Below are 15,015 nucleotides of genomic sequence, written 5' to 3'. Positions count from 1 at the left end.
AAACTGAGACCATTCTGACATCTAACTACATGGATTTGAGGGTCCAGTTATCAAATCTTTTATCTTTATCCCAAGCATGCTAGAGGCACAGCAATTTGTAGTGGGTAACCTAACTTTTCCTCTTCAAAATAGAACACAATATATACCAGTGTCCAAGCAAAAAAAAGCCAACAACAACAACAAAATACTGCTACAACATATGACATATTTGCTAATAACAAATTATACACCTAAGAAAGGCATTCCAGCAGCCAGGAGTTTTTTATTTGCCAAGAATTCCAACTCCTTTCTATATACAAAAGTCTTCTTCTTTTTACATAGGAAACCTAGACACAAAGGATGCAAGTTTGTAAAGATTTCAGGAGGCTGCCGAACGTGTCCATGTAAAAACCATTCTCAAAAGCCGGCATTCAAAATAAGATGAAGACTGAAAACACCTCCTTTGAGGCAGCTCACATCCTCACATTAACATTTGCATGAGAGGTTTCTACAAAAAAAGTTGTGACAGGGATCTCAGTCCCTGAATTGTCAGTCTCAGTGGAAGAGTTTAAATATAAAGAAAAGGGAGCAAGAATCTTCTGTTTTCCAGGTACTGACTAATCCAGATGTGTAATAGCTTCTCCCTTCACTGGAGTCTCATTCGTTTCTCAGGTGGTCCTTTAGCACCAGCACTCTGAGCATTCTTCACAGTCTCTTTTTCCTCTGGCTTGACAGCTTCAGGGGCTGGTTCTGGTTCCTTCTTGATTTGATCCACTGAAGATGTAACAGCAAAACAAAGTTAAACCTCAGATTTTCATTCCTAAAACACTCTTCAGAGTATTTAGAAGATATTGTTAATGTCATGAGAGCAACATCAATTTCAAAGCTGTAAGAATAATTAGCAGAGAATAAATTCATACTTATATTGATTAAAAGGTGGAAGAGATTGAAGTGATACAGTTCATGCCCTTCCTGTTAGGAGGTTGCCTATAATCAACTCAAAGTCTTCACTCTCATCCATTACTTTGCACAATTAGGTAATGCCAGAATTCCAAACCACCTCACAGTAGCAGTAGCAAGAGCTTACATGGCAACTGAAAGACATTGCATACAGAGTCTATTTTTCAAGTCTTGTGAGAATATTACAGTTTTACCTGGGACAGGCTTTTCTCCAGGCTTTTGCTGTGGGGGAAGAAAAAAAACAACGTATCAGTGGAACCAAAGGTGTAATTCTCAACCCTTCCTGCCATTAATTTAGGAATAAAATGCAAGCAATGCTCTCTTGTATGTAAGAGGTGAGGGTAGAATGGGTCACTAAATACACTTGAAGTTAGCATTTTCTAACACCCAGTTTTATCTCTGACAACTGAAAAACACTGAAGACAAAAACATGCAGTTAGCCAGTCTTTCCCAGGACTGGCTGAGGAGCACTTTCGTGAGATGCTGTAAACATAATTTCCTTTGTTCCCAAACAGAAGACCTGGTGGAAAAAACGGCTACCAAAGACAATCAGAGGTAACCACAACAACTTCACAGAATGCCAAGAATTTCCAAGCTAACTAATGAGTTTCCAGAACAATGGAATTCAAAACAAAATACTGTGATGGCTTGATTGAGTTCACTAAGCAGGAAACTGGAAGCAGCAGCAACATCTGATATCTGAGAACAGACCCTCTGTGATCAGATAAGAAAAGCGTATAATAAAATTCACTCTCATAGTTCTGCCAACGTCTTAATGACTCCAGTGATTACAAAGGGAGATCCTACACTCTAATATGAGCCTTCCATGTCAAGTTTATTATCTAAGGCATGTTACTGTTGCAGAAATACACAAAATTCCCATTCAGTTTCAGCTGTTTAAATACTTAAGACTGTCTTTTAAGTTCTAAGTTACAGTAAAACTGCAGCTTTTAAGTGTCATACCTGAACAAATCTGGGTGGAAACTTTTGTCTTAGGTCTAAAAGCAAAGCATCTACTCGTTGTCTTTGGAAAATAGAGCTGGGTTCTTCTTTCTTCTTGGCTTTTGGTTTCGTTTTCTCTGCAAGTCAGAGAAATATTAGAGAAAGATGTATTAAAATTCATTTTCTCTTAGCAGTTCTTTGTTGTATGACAAGTTGGTATTTGTCTCTCCTCTGAACTTCACCGACATTTTCTTACTGACATGGGTTTTTTGTGGAAGGCAGATTAAAGACGAATCTTACCTCCTGACAAACTGGTTTGGCTTCTGAAAATGTGTTTTGGTCCCCAGTGGGTTGAAGAATTGCCCACTTTGTTGACACACAGTTCATTATTCTCATCTCCCACCCGTACCTCAATGTTCATTCCCACCAGCACAGAAGGGCAAGATTCCTTTCACCTGGCAGAGAGCCCTAATCTACCTTTCAGACACTTCATCTCACCTCTCCACCATCACTGTGCATTGCATCAAGCTTTCCCCTATGTTCCTTTCCTCTCCCAAAGTATGCAGGAGAAAGCAGCTGTCATACCTCGTTCTTCTTGATCTTTGAAATGCCACCAGTAGCCCTTGGATGGGTGATAGCGACAGTAGGACATAGCTTCTTCAAAAGCAGACTGAATTCCATGCACTGCAGTGAGCTTTCAGAACAAGAATGTAATGCAGGGTTCAGAACAAGGAGAAAACACAGCATATATTTTGAAAGAAGGTATTTTAAAATTAGTATTCTATATTCATTTTTGTTCTGGGAAGGGAACTTGGAACATCCAGTTTTGGACTGAGAATGTAATTTCTTTAACAAGTTCTCACAAGGCTCTTCTGGAGTGCTTTTCTAAACTGACAGAAAAACTTGCAAAAGCAATAGTTTACAAGAACAGAAGCAATCAAAGCAAACTTGATTATCCAATTTAAGAAGAAATACCACATCAACTTAAAAACATAAGCCTCATTTAAAAATAAATATTACATGAGCTTAACATTAACGTTCCAAAGCAAGCTTCATGGATTAAGTATTTAATTACTATTTCATATGCATTTGTCGACTATTTTTTTAAAATTTTGATTATTCAAACTTCATGCTGTTCTGCCATTTGTGTAGCTTCAGTTATTCTGATCCTTTATCCTCAAACAATGTATCCTAGTTTCTGGGAAATACTGCACTCTCACAAGACCTTGTATTTCCTTGTGGGATGCACACAGTATTAACCAGTGGGGTTTGTTTTAAGTTACTGCACCGTTACTAAATAAGATCTTTCCTCAAAATATGAAGGAGAGATTTAAACACCCTGGGGGAGAATCAAAAGTAGAAATGGATATAAACCAGTATACATCAAATGCACAGAACACTTACAACCCTGGAGTTAATGACAGATCCTAAGTCAGGTGCTTGATAAATCACTCCAGCAATAATATAGTAGTCAGCCAATGGCATAACTGTGGGAAGGAAAAGGAGAAAAACAGGGGATCAATTTAAAGCTCTGGCTGAAGACTGTGTATTTGCTGCTGAATTTCAGTTGTAGCAGCAGAAATTGCAATATTTCTTTCATCACAAAATTTTCTCTGGTTAATCTTTTCCTTCAAGGTGCTTTATTTGCACCTTAGGCACACACTGATAAGGAGAGAAAAACCAATGTCTACTTTACAGATAGAAAAGCATCAGCTTTAAAGTCCTGTCCTACTGCAAGCAAATGATTTGCCTCACAGAACCGGGGTTTTCAGAGTACACTAGAGCTACTACTAGTCAAGTGAACTGCTCTGGAAGTAATTCCACTAGCCTTGGCTACCAGTAGAAACCCACAATAATGTAAGGTCTCATTCTTCTGGACTCAGCTTTCTCTAACTTCTACAGTCCTCTCAGCTAGATTTCCCAGACCCAGTGCATTAAGCACACACAGAGTATGCTTTTCTATATCAGTATTGTTCTGCCAAAAGAAGAATACCTTCCAAAGGTACTTGGATTTGGAACCTCTACTGACCAATCATAAATTCTTGTTCCTTAGAGCTGCAGTGCAGAGGAACATTACAGCTGCCTCTGTAACTCTGCCAAACATTGTTTAACTGAGAAACCATAGCAATGCTATGTCCTGGGTTACAATGTGCCCAAAGTATGTACTCTATCACCATCTACATGAAATGTTGAAACTAGGTTGGGCAGTGTTTCCCTTGCCCCCTCCCTCCAGCCTATCTTCTGTTAATGGCCCATCAGTGCCCTGCTGCATGACTCACAGATAACTCCCTCTGGGAGCTATCTCTGTTTAATGGGCAATCAAGCAGCCATTACAAGACTGATACAATGATATCAGCCCATTGTGAGATGCTCTGCCCAGGGGGAGGAGCCAAGCATTCCCACCTGGATATAATCTGGGATTTGGGACAGCACAGGCAGCCTTACCCACTGGATTCTCAGAAAAGAGCTACCAGACCTTTCTGTGGGAACACTGCTTCAACAAGACCTCTTCATCTGGACTGCTACCACCATGGTTTCAGGTTGTATTCTGACTCTGTCAGTGATCTTTTGTACCACTGCATGTGTTTTATTTTATTTTACTTTTTTTTTTCTCTCCTATTAAATTGTTGGGGTTTTTTTCTGACTTGGAGTCTCTTGCTGGTTTTGCCTTCAAGCCAGCACATGCTCTCAGCTTCACGTTCCTAAGGACATTACCTGTGCACACATGTTCCAGTTCCTCCATCTCTACTAACAATTCATCCAGTACTTGCATTGTATGAAGCTCGGACACCTACCTAAATTAGCAGTTCCAGACAGCTGGGTGCATATTACAGCCAGTACCCACTTCTCCTCAAAAGAAAACGTATGCTTGGCACTTCTTTAGAAATGGAGCAGGACACAGAACAGCAGTTTTACTGTCTCACAGCTCTGTACTAGGGCCTACTCTCCTAGACAGGCAATTCTCCCTAATCATTGCTTTAAAGATTTTTCTCATATCAATTCAAACAGGCAAAAACTTGTCTTTAAGAATTTCAAATATAGTTACATCTGTTTTAAAAACACACAAAAGTCATAAGACAGGCCTGTATCAGTTGTATTTGAGTATTCTACACTAGCTATGAACTCACTAAATTTCAGTTTTATATCCCCATTCCCATGTCTCAAATACACTAATTTTTGTACCCTGGTGAAATAAAACACATGGTAACATCTGAGCTAGGGAACTAAGCAGCTCAATCAAGGTATTCAGAACAAACTTTACAGTCACAGTGGAAAAAATGCTACCTAACAAGTCTCAGTTAAGTTCCACCAAACATATATCTGCCTTACAGCATAAGTCTAAACACATATAGGGTGGTAGCTCCAACTCCAGTCTCAATCTGAAAGGTGTCAGAACCAGAACTTAAGGGCTGTATGACAATTCCATACTCACTTTTAGAAGCTATGTTCAAAATCTCTCAGAAAGAAAGAACTCAAACAATGTACTACAGAATCAATCAAACGTTTTCTCAATTTGGAACTGCAATGTAAACGGACCATTATCTGATATAAGCAAATAAGAAACATTACAAGACAAGGCAAAATCCTATATAAGACCAAAATGTATATACAGAACATAAATCCCCCCAAAAAAAGAAGTTAAGAAATAACTAGCACTAACCTTGCCTTTCTTTCCTACAAAGCGTATTCTGAAATAACCTAAATTATTTTATATGAACATGCAGTAAACAGATAGGACAGTCCAATAACTATTGAAATGTGGCAACATATTTAATTAGTCACACACACACAAACTAATTCAAGGGTTGAAAAGGAATAATGAAGCCAGTTGCACGCAGATGGAACAAAAAAAAGCTAAGGTATTTGATTTAAAAACTGGAAAGTGACACTGTAGGAAGGAGTGGTGCTGTTATCACAAGACTCCATCACGATAAGAAACAGACACATAACCTAACAGATAAATACAACATGGAACGAATGCTATCAGCAATTTCCTGTAGGAAAATGTAGCACAGGACAGCACTTCCTCATTTGCTGTTTCCATTTCCCCACAAGATGGCGCTCCCTGCTGCTGGCACACTGCAGGGAACTGCTGGAGAAAGGATCTCCGCACCACAAGGCCTCATACCCTCCCAGTTAGACTGGAGAGGAAGACCGAAAAGGGGAAGCAGAAGTGCTTAGACACAAATTAGGAACTGATAAAAACAACTGACTGACTTGGCTTCTGAACAGGGGCAAGAAGTCAGCAACTGTACCTTGTGTTGGAGATTGCCTTTGCTGCTTTCGGATGATGAAGAGAATGGGCTCTTGAGCATGAAGGAGGATGTACTCCACTCCAACCATCTGGCTGAAAAAGAAGCAACCAGAATAAGTATCTTCCTCAAAGTAAAATCTGTAGGATGTGAAGAGTGACCAAAGACCCGGCAATAAAGCCATGAAGTTCTGATGCTTTGAAAGCTCTTCTTTATAATGTGCAGTAAATAAAGGCAAAGGATTTCCTGAGCTAGCTGTCAAACCCTATGTGCACAGACAAAGGGAGTTATAACAAACTGATACAACACAAGTAGAACATATAAGCAACAGATAAATAGCAAGAAAGACAACAATATATCATCATAGAGATGTCATTTAAATATAGCAACAGAGAACTGGTGTATGATGTGACCATCTGTGTGTCTGATATAAAAGCCTCTCTGCAACCACATCTGAGCACAAGTGACTTCACCAATGGACTTCTAGCTCTGCTTGCAAACTCCCTATCATATTGTGGAGCCTCTAAATAGTTCTCAAACAACTCACTTGTGCTCAGCATAGCAGATGGGGAACTGAAAAGAAAGTTAACTTGCACATGCAATCTCAATACACAACCATATGTGATCAGTTTATTTACAACACTCACCACTCTTATTATCCATACTAAAAAGCCAGCTCTTAGGAAGAATTATGCACTAATTATGGCACACAGCCAGCAGTATATGGAAACACAAACTATTTATGAACTCGAAGTATCCCCTAACATAAAACCTTTTCACCGCAGGAAAAACAATTTAACTACATTACATTATTCAGGTTCTGTTGAGCAGAGAGGATGAGAGAAGACAGCTTTTCTATTTCAGAGCAGTAGCTAAAGGGTGATTTACTGGAATCTCAAAAGATACACAGAATCCTTCATGCTTAACACCTCCTTGAGATGGCATGAGAAGAAGCAGAAAACATCCAAATACAGAAAAAGCTGGGCTCTCTGGAAAGTGGTGGGCACAAAAGAGAACGAGCTTTTCAGCATGCTTACATCCAATCACCAAAGCCTCTGAATGGAGAGACAAAGGATACTGCACTGGACCCAGTTTCAAATTACAACTTACTTCAAATGGTCCAGGGTCATCCGCTGCATTTTGACGACTTCATTGTTACATGTTCGATCATAGAAAGGGTTACTCCGCTCTGAGAAATAGTCCAACACACTCCCATTGTTTAATATTGGAATCCAGGAGCTGTCAACCCAGGAAATTCCCAACAGATTATCTGGGAAAATAAATCTACATGAGTACCAAAGCAGTCAAAAACACTACAAATACATCCAAGAGTAAATTGCCACCAGTTAACAATTGTAGCAGAGAAACGAGATGGAACACAAACACACCAGTTAAAATTAAATAAGTATTTAATAGAGTTCAAATAATAATTGATAACCTCTAGCCTTCTGCAGGTCTCTTATCAGTATAGGAAAAAAAAAAAAGGAAAAAGGAAAAAACCCCAAACAAACAAACAAGCAAAAACCCCACAACCACCCCCCAAAACCAAAAAAAACCAACAGCAAACAAAAAGATGCAATCTTTGGGCAGATGCTTCCCAGTAATCTTGAACAAGAGATTCTATTCTTGACTATAAAATTAATCTGCCAAATTGCCTGCAGCAAATTACTTGTTCCATAACTCAGTGGATATTATAGATATATAACTACCAAACAATTATATTAAAAAAGCAAGCTTTTCAAATGAACACACTTTATAGTCATAATAGGCCAGTTAAATTCTTACAGATTTAGGGAAATGTGAATTAAAGTCCCTGCATTTTTTTACCACGCTGCAGCAAAATGTTCCTCAGTCATATAAAAGAAACCAGTGTCAACAACAGGCAACAAATTTGCTAACATTCGAGATCCAGGAGGAACCTTGGGAAAAAAAACCCTGAAATTCACTGATTTTAAATCACAGAAGCAGCAAACAGAATTTCCAAGAAACAATAAAGCAGGAAGACATATGCATTGTTTAGATTAAAAAAACCCTAAGTGATGAGAAGTCATTGAGAACTGACTGAAGAGCTGAAATTCGCTCCTCACAGGAACCATCCCTAAAGTTCACGCATTATATACATACTCTGAACTCCCACTTATCATTCTACTGACAATGTTACTTCTGTGACAATTCAGCATGCTCAAGGATTATCAGATCAGTTTCAAAAATGTCAGCTCATACACTACTAGCAGCTTCTCTGAGGAAGAGTTAATAAAGTAACTACCTGCTTAGCAAACCAGGAAAATTAAATTAAATTAAATTAAACAGAAATAGCTACATGTAAACCATTTTTCCTTACTAATCTCAGAATTTTCAGCCCAATTGTTTCATGCAGAGCAGGGAAAGGGAGGGAAAAGTCCAGAGGCATTCATGTTATTTCACATAGGCTATTCTTTCTCCTCCCTAAAAAAGGAAATCTCGGAAACACGACACTAAGATCCATTATTAAGCACCTAGGTTGTGGTAGCACTGTTTATTTCAAATGCTATTCAAATCCAAAAGAGCTGTCCTTTCAAAAAATCTTAAGCACTTGCATTCTTCTCATAATAAACTTTCACATTATACTTCAAATACAAATATTCTTTGTTTGTATGATTAACAATACCTTTTGTTTGCATTTCTCAGAGGAATGTCAGGCAAGCTTTATATATATATATATATATATATATATATATATATAGGTATCATGCCATATATAGACTAATAAATGTATCATAAAATGGAATATAAAGTTGGACTCTAAGACTCAGTTATCCACAGCTGCTAAGTGCCAGTATTTATAATTGCCATTATAACTAGCAAGATTGTTCTCTTAACTGTTCTTGGGAAAAAGGAGAGGAAGAATAAAACAAACCATGAGCCTGACTTGGCTGTTATATTGAAGGGTGTACTGTTTATTTTGGGTATAAGAAAGTATGGCAGTCCTGCTTCCCTGCTCCTTTCAAAAATAGGACATCTTGTGCAAAGCATTTCTTGTAGAATTTGCATCACAGATGCAAAAGTAAAATGCTTGTGACAATACTGCCAATCTGTCATGATTTTCAAGACAATTTGGAAGACAAGCCAGAAATCCATGGCAAAAAAAAGGAGCAATTCACACAATGTGCTGAAACTGGCCTTGTCGGCACAAAGCCCAGCACTAGGCTTTGACAAACCAAGAGGAACAGGAAAGCAGCCTGACAGGGTATTGGGTTTGCCTGACCAAGGCAAGGGTAGGGGGCATTACAGGAGTGGCTTCAGTGAGAAGCTGCTGGAAGCTTCCCTACGTCCTACAGAGCCAAGCACAGACCATGGTAAGGTGGCTGTCCTCCTGCATCTCCCCCGTGGAGATCCACAGTGGAGCAGAGATCCACCTGCAGCCCCTGGAGGACACTGGAGCAGGCGGATGCCCGAAGGAGGCTGTGAGCCCATGGGAAGCCACGCTGGTGCAGGCTCCTGACCGGACCTCTGGTCCTTGGACAGAGGAGCCCAAGCTGAGCAGGTTTGCTGGCAGGACTTGTGGGGGACCCAAGATGGAGAACTTTGTTCACCCATTTCTCCCAATGCCGAGTGCAATACAAGCCACGCCACGCAGCCCCAGGAGCTGCCAGGCCATGCTCACCTGGGCAAAGTAGCCCCAAAGCTGGCCCAGAGGATAGGGCAGGTCAGAGGCCATGTGCGCGATGACAACGGGCACTTGTCCATCCTGACCCAGCTCTGGGGGCTGCAAAGATCTTGGTCATTTTGGAAGAGTCAAGGATTGCCTGTATAACCAAGCTAACCATCCTGCACAGAAGGTACTTAAAAATTGTGAGCAGGTTGGTTGAAGTGCTGAATATTAATCTGTGTTATTAATCCCACCAATTTCAGAGACCAAGATGGATTAAACGTTAAAAATTTCTTGATGACCTGTATTTTAGACCACACACGGATCAATGTCAAAAATTTGTGGCGATAAAATATTCTAATACTCTAGGATTGGTGAAGATGCAGTTGTTTTAGTTTCAGTAATATCTATTTTGAATTTAAATGATAGTCCCACATGATGGTAGGCCCAAAGGGATACACAGTAAAATTACACCAATAATTCCATTGTTCAGAGGTGAAAATTTTTTGATTTTTCACAACTGGTTTTGATGTACCATGCAGAGAAATCTGGGATGGCTTTTCATAGGTAGACCCATTGATCATCCAGCATTCTACCTTAATTTCTAACCTTTCCATTCTTCAAATTCAGGGAATAATATTATCAGCTTCACCCTTATCTGAGTCCCATTCATATTTAAAATATTTAATCAAAGTGGCTAGGCTTAAATCTGTTTTACTAGAATGTATCAGCTTTTGGAAACTATCATGTTGACAAATAAACCTAATTGGGGGAGTTATGCAGGCTATATTAAATACCTGTTTACCTTCAAGAAGAAGAGGATGGTGCTAAAGAAGGTGAAAGGAGAGCAATAGGCGGCAGGGTTGGGGTCTGAAAGGGCTCCCACCCTTTGGCCTGAATCAATGTCCTCTTCTGTAGGCAGGAAAGGACAATTAGATGTAAACATTATTTCTGACTATGAGGAGGGCACTGGTGGAAAACATCAAAGCATTCCTAGCAGACCTTGTAGCTCCAGTACAACCAGAGAATGAAACAATGAAACACAGACTTCTGATCAGCAGCAGAGCCACACATTCAGTAATAAACAGACACAAGGACCTGCTTAGTAAAGTTACAATACCGATTGTTGGGGCAATGGGAAAAAGGGTTTTATGGCCATTCTTACAGCTCGTGCACTGTCCCAACTGGACATACTAAACTGCTTCATGAGTTTGTATATGCCAGAATGTCCCCTTCCATTGTTAGGACAAAACCTGCCATGCAAGCTAAACGCTCAAGTAACTTTTTTTGAGAACTGTGTATAGCTATGCATCTCACAGAAAAAGGCATGGAAAGCTCAAATCTGCTTATCAATGAACCAGACCTCAAACAAACCTGAAAATAACATCCTGGACACAGTACTGATTGCTGCTTAGAGTATCAATATGAGTTTAATACCTGTAAAGAAGCCTTGTTCTCAGGAGTACAGGCTGATACAGGATTTAAGAGCAATAAATCAGAAACCTCAACTCTGTTGTGTGGATGGGCTTTTTTTACCAGGTGAAAAAGCCCATTTCGGGACAACAACATTGGAGAAATTCATGGAGGACTGTCTCCTGTGGGAGGGATCCCACACTGGAGCAGTGGAAGACTGAAAAGTCCTGCTGAGGAGGACAGAGTGGCAGCATCAACATGTGTGAACGCATCATCACAATCCCATTCCCTGTTCACCTTCGCTGCGTGGGTGAGAGTAGTTAGAGCATTTCAGAGTGAAGTCAAGTCCAGGAAGAAAGGTGTGGTGGAGGTGTTTTTAAGATTTGGGTTTATTTCTCATTATCTTCCTCTGATCTAATTGGTAGTAAATTCAATTAATTTCCCCAAATCGAGTCTGTTTTGCCCAGGACGGTAAGTGATGAGTTATCTCTCCCTGCCCTGATCTTTATCCACACAGCTTTCATTATATTCTCTCTCCCCAGTCCAGTTGAGGAAGGGGGTGAGAGAGGGGCTTTAGGGGGTACCTAGCACCCAGCTAGGATTAATCCACTGCAGATAGATTAAAAACAGAACTATGCCTCAAAATCTACTTAATATATTGAACTATATTAGATAAAAGACTCTGAGGGAGCTTAAATGATCAAGAATAAGACAGAAGGTTCTCACATCAGCGAATAATACAGCACTCCTCCATTAATTGTCTACATAGTTCCTCCGTGTAATCTCAAACAAGGCAATCAGAAACTAACAAACAGGACTACACATAATCCTGAAGAATTTGAAGACAAAAAAGGAGAAAAGCACTGTGGCATTATCAAAATTGACCCTTCGTGAGATTTCCCTAAATACCTGTTCTTGTTCATTCTCTGAGACTCCACCACACAGGCTTCTGTTGTTATTCATTCAGACACTCTTATGGAGAAAAACAACTTCTTCGCCTGTGGCCTCTGAACCTCCACTTCTTCTCTCAAAGCTCAAATTCTTCACAACAATTTAACTTCTAATTTGTTTACAACATAAATATTCTTTAACACTCCACTCAAATATCACTTCTTCTTCAAAACATAATCCCTTTTTATTCACATCCATAACTTCTCACCCAAATGTTTCTTGGATTTTGTTACTTCAGCTTTCTTTCCGGCTTTCCTAACACCTGGCCTGCCTCACCACATCCACCTGAAGCGCCCTTAAGATAACCAGGCTCACTCGCTGCTCTGCTCCTGCGCGAGTCCCACACACATCCCGCGCTTCCCACTCTGCCCCACACTTCAGAGCTGGAACTCTTTTTCAGCTGTTCCCTTACGTCGCCATCTCACCGCACGACCTCCTTATCCCCCCTGAAAAGGCAGAGTCTACCAGAGGAAAGCTTGTTTTTCCCAGACGGCCCCGAGCACACGCTCCCAGCCTGCCGCACGTCCAAGAAAGCCGCTTTTTGGGCAGCTTTTCCGCCCGGCCGTTCCAGCTTCCAAGGACCGTCACGCCAGCGCACCGACCCCCTCCTGCGGCCGCCCCGCGGGCGGAGCTGAGCCCAGGGCGGCGGGCAGGGCCCCGGAGCGGCGGGAAGCGAGCCCCGAGCGCCGCCCCGGCCGCGGGCCTACCTCGGATGTCCACAGCCGCCATGGCCGCCGCGCAGGTCCGGAGGGGCGGCGCGCAGGAAGCGGCCTTGTAGCGGGGAGGCGGAGCGGGCGGGACGGGGCGGAGCCGTGCGCCGGGGGAACGCCCCTCGCACCGACGCCCCAGGGAAACGCCTTCTGAGGGGAAGGGTCGGGCTGCTCCCGCATCCCGCCGCAAGTCAAAGTGCCCTGCGCTTCACCGGAGTGGTACATATCCAGGACGACGGCGCCGGTGCCGAAAATCGACGTGCTGATTGGCAGCTGCTTGCTCCAAAGGGGAGATGCGAAGGTTTTGCAGTCGTTTTCACCTGACCTTGGCCCGCTGGTATTTGCCGTTCGCTTTCAAAGTGAAAGAGGTGCGGGCTGCAGGTTGTTGCTCAGCATCGAACCCATCTAGCTGGAGCTGACTGGGTAGCCCAGATTTGCTTGCCCTGTGGGAATAGTAGATGTTTTGAGGTCACATCATCGAAACACTGTGTGGTTCCTGTCCTGAGTTACGGTCCTTGGCATTTTGGCACTTAAGTGAAATAATCGGTCATCGGTCATTTGCAGAGTGAAGAACACTCATTGGGTGGAAGAATATACATACGCTGAAGATTAATAAGGCCCTTGTTTAGATTGACAACTACAGTCTACCAATCTGCTGTACAGAGTGTCTCTGTGTCATGCTAGCTGTACCTCCAGGGACTCATCGTGCCCGAGCCTTTGCTGCCAAGATCAGCCAACCCTGGCAGTGGCAGAGTCTGAGAGACCCTGGAGTTACCACCTTGCCGATGGCAGGTGATTGTAATTGGTGATGGAATCTCTTCCCCTTCCATGAGAATCCTGCGTGAAAAAAGTATAGGAAGTATTTTACTGTGCATGAAGTATGGGAAAAGGATATTATTATTGTACGAGAGCAATCAAAAGTTAGAGAAAGAGAGATGATGCTACTTATTTGCTCTCTATTCAGTCCTCTCATACTAATGCATTAGGAGACAGACGGTAATTGCAAAACTAGATATTCTTTTTTTTTTTTCTTCTCCTCAGGAGTCCTGTCCCATTCAATATGGGATGATATTCAATATTCACAAATGATATAGTTAAAGTCACTATATCATTTGTGAATATTCTGGGCTTGTTTTATGTGAAGGAGTGGTGCCTGCAGAACACTTGCTTTACATGTTTTGGATGTTGAAAGATGTGAAGGTACCAAGCAAAGGTTACAGAAAGTGACAAGGTCAGACAGAAAAATGCTGTTTTGGAAAACTGTACTCTAGTCTTGCCAGTGGTATAGTCATACACTAGATGAATGAAGTTTTTTCAGACTCTGATTTATAGATGTGCTGAGCCCTCAATAGAAATGAAGTAAAGGTGGTCATACTTTGTGTGTTTTGTAATTGTCTGCACACTGAGAAGTTCAGTTCCCTAAAATCTCTCACAGTTTAATTATTCAAAATAAGATTTTTGTAATCTGAGTGCCTCATGGCTGCATCTCTAAAAGGGAGGTGATAACAGGGCCCTTGGCTCTGAGTTAATGAAAATAATTTTAATAATATCTGGAAAAATATGAGGCTGGGATGGTAAGTGTTCTGAGGAAATTAATCCTTTCTTCAAAAGAAAAAGAAAATTAATCTTTTCTTCAAAAGAAGATTCACTTAATTGGCAAAATAAGTAAAAATAAGTAAAAAAGATTGAACAGTAGAAGAAAAAGCACTGAACAGAAGAGCACTGTCCAACTGTAGTACTGAATTCAGAAGAAAGCCATGAAAACACACTACTTGGAATCATTTAATAGCACAACTAGATAAAAAATCAAATCTAACCTTTTTTTTAAATTCCTGGGTGCTTGTCCTTGTCACTGAGATAATATTTTGTGTAATATGTGCTTTTCTATGGGATAATTCTCCTGTGTGCACACTGCAGAACCCCATTCATTAGTTACCTGCTACTCGTTAGCAGTTTCGACCTTTGCCAAACACACCTATCTAGTGTTAGCCACACCAGAATGTTTCCAAATAATAGTATGATAGGTTGCCATTCTAAACCAAATACCTCTATATCCCTGTCATGAACAATCCTCCTGGAGGGAAAAATGCCACCAGCATGACAGCCATCCTTCTGGTGCATCTCTGATGCTCTGTTTAATTCTATTTTTGTGCAAACCATTTATTTTCAGTAACAAATA

At 41.0% G+C, this 15,015-nt stretch overlaps 1 protein-coding gene across 1 annotated transcript; it reads right to left on the bottom strand.

Moving 5' to 3' along the window:
• Positions 1-242: 242 nt before the first annotated feature.
• Positions 243-12,967, bottom strand: MED6 (mediator complex subunit 6). The gene is made up of 8 exons (XM_040067810.1): positions 12,834-12,967; positions 7,245-7,404; positions 6,138-6,229; positions 3,286-3,368; positions 2,467-2,575; positions 1,903-2,018; positions 1,134-1,161; positions 243-753 (listed from the first exon to the last, which is right to left on the bottom strand). The coding sequence occupies exons 1-8, from the start codon at positions 12,853-12,855 to the stop codon at positions 626-628; spliced, it is 738 nt and encodes a 245-aa protein (XP_039923744.1). The 5' UTR covers positions 12,856-12,967; the 3' UTR covers positions 243-625.
• Positions 12,968-15,015: the final 2,048 nt, after the last annotated feature.

The sequence above is a fragment of the Hirundo rustica genome, chromosome 6 (genome assembly GCF_015227805.2).
Source record: "Hirundo rustica isolate bHirRus1 chromosome 6, bHirRus1.pri.v3, whole genome shotgun sequence".
Taxonomy (NCBI): Eukaryota; Metazoa; Chordata; class Aves; order Passeriformes; family Hirundinidae; genus Hirundo; species Hirundo rustica.
This window is presented reverse-complemented; position numbering and strand designations above follow the sequence as displayed.

Coding starts and splice junctions, on each gene's coding strand:
- MED6 (XM_040067810.1), bottom strand. CDS start 12,855: ATGGCGGCTGTGGACATCCGAG. Junction 7,405..12,833: donor GGCGGCTGTGGACATCCGAG/GTAGGCCCGCGG, acceptor TTATTTTCCCAG/ATAATCTGTTGGGAATTTCC. Junction 3,369..6,137: donor AAGGCAATCTCCAACACAAG/GTACAGTTGCTG, acceptor TCCTTCCCACAG/TTATGCCATTGGCTGACTAC.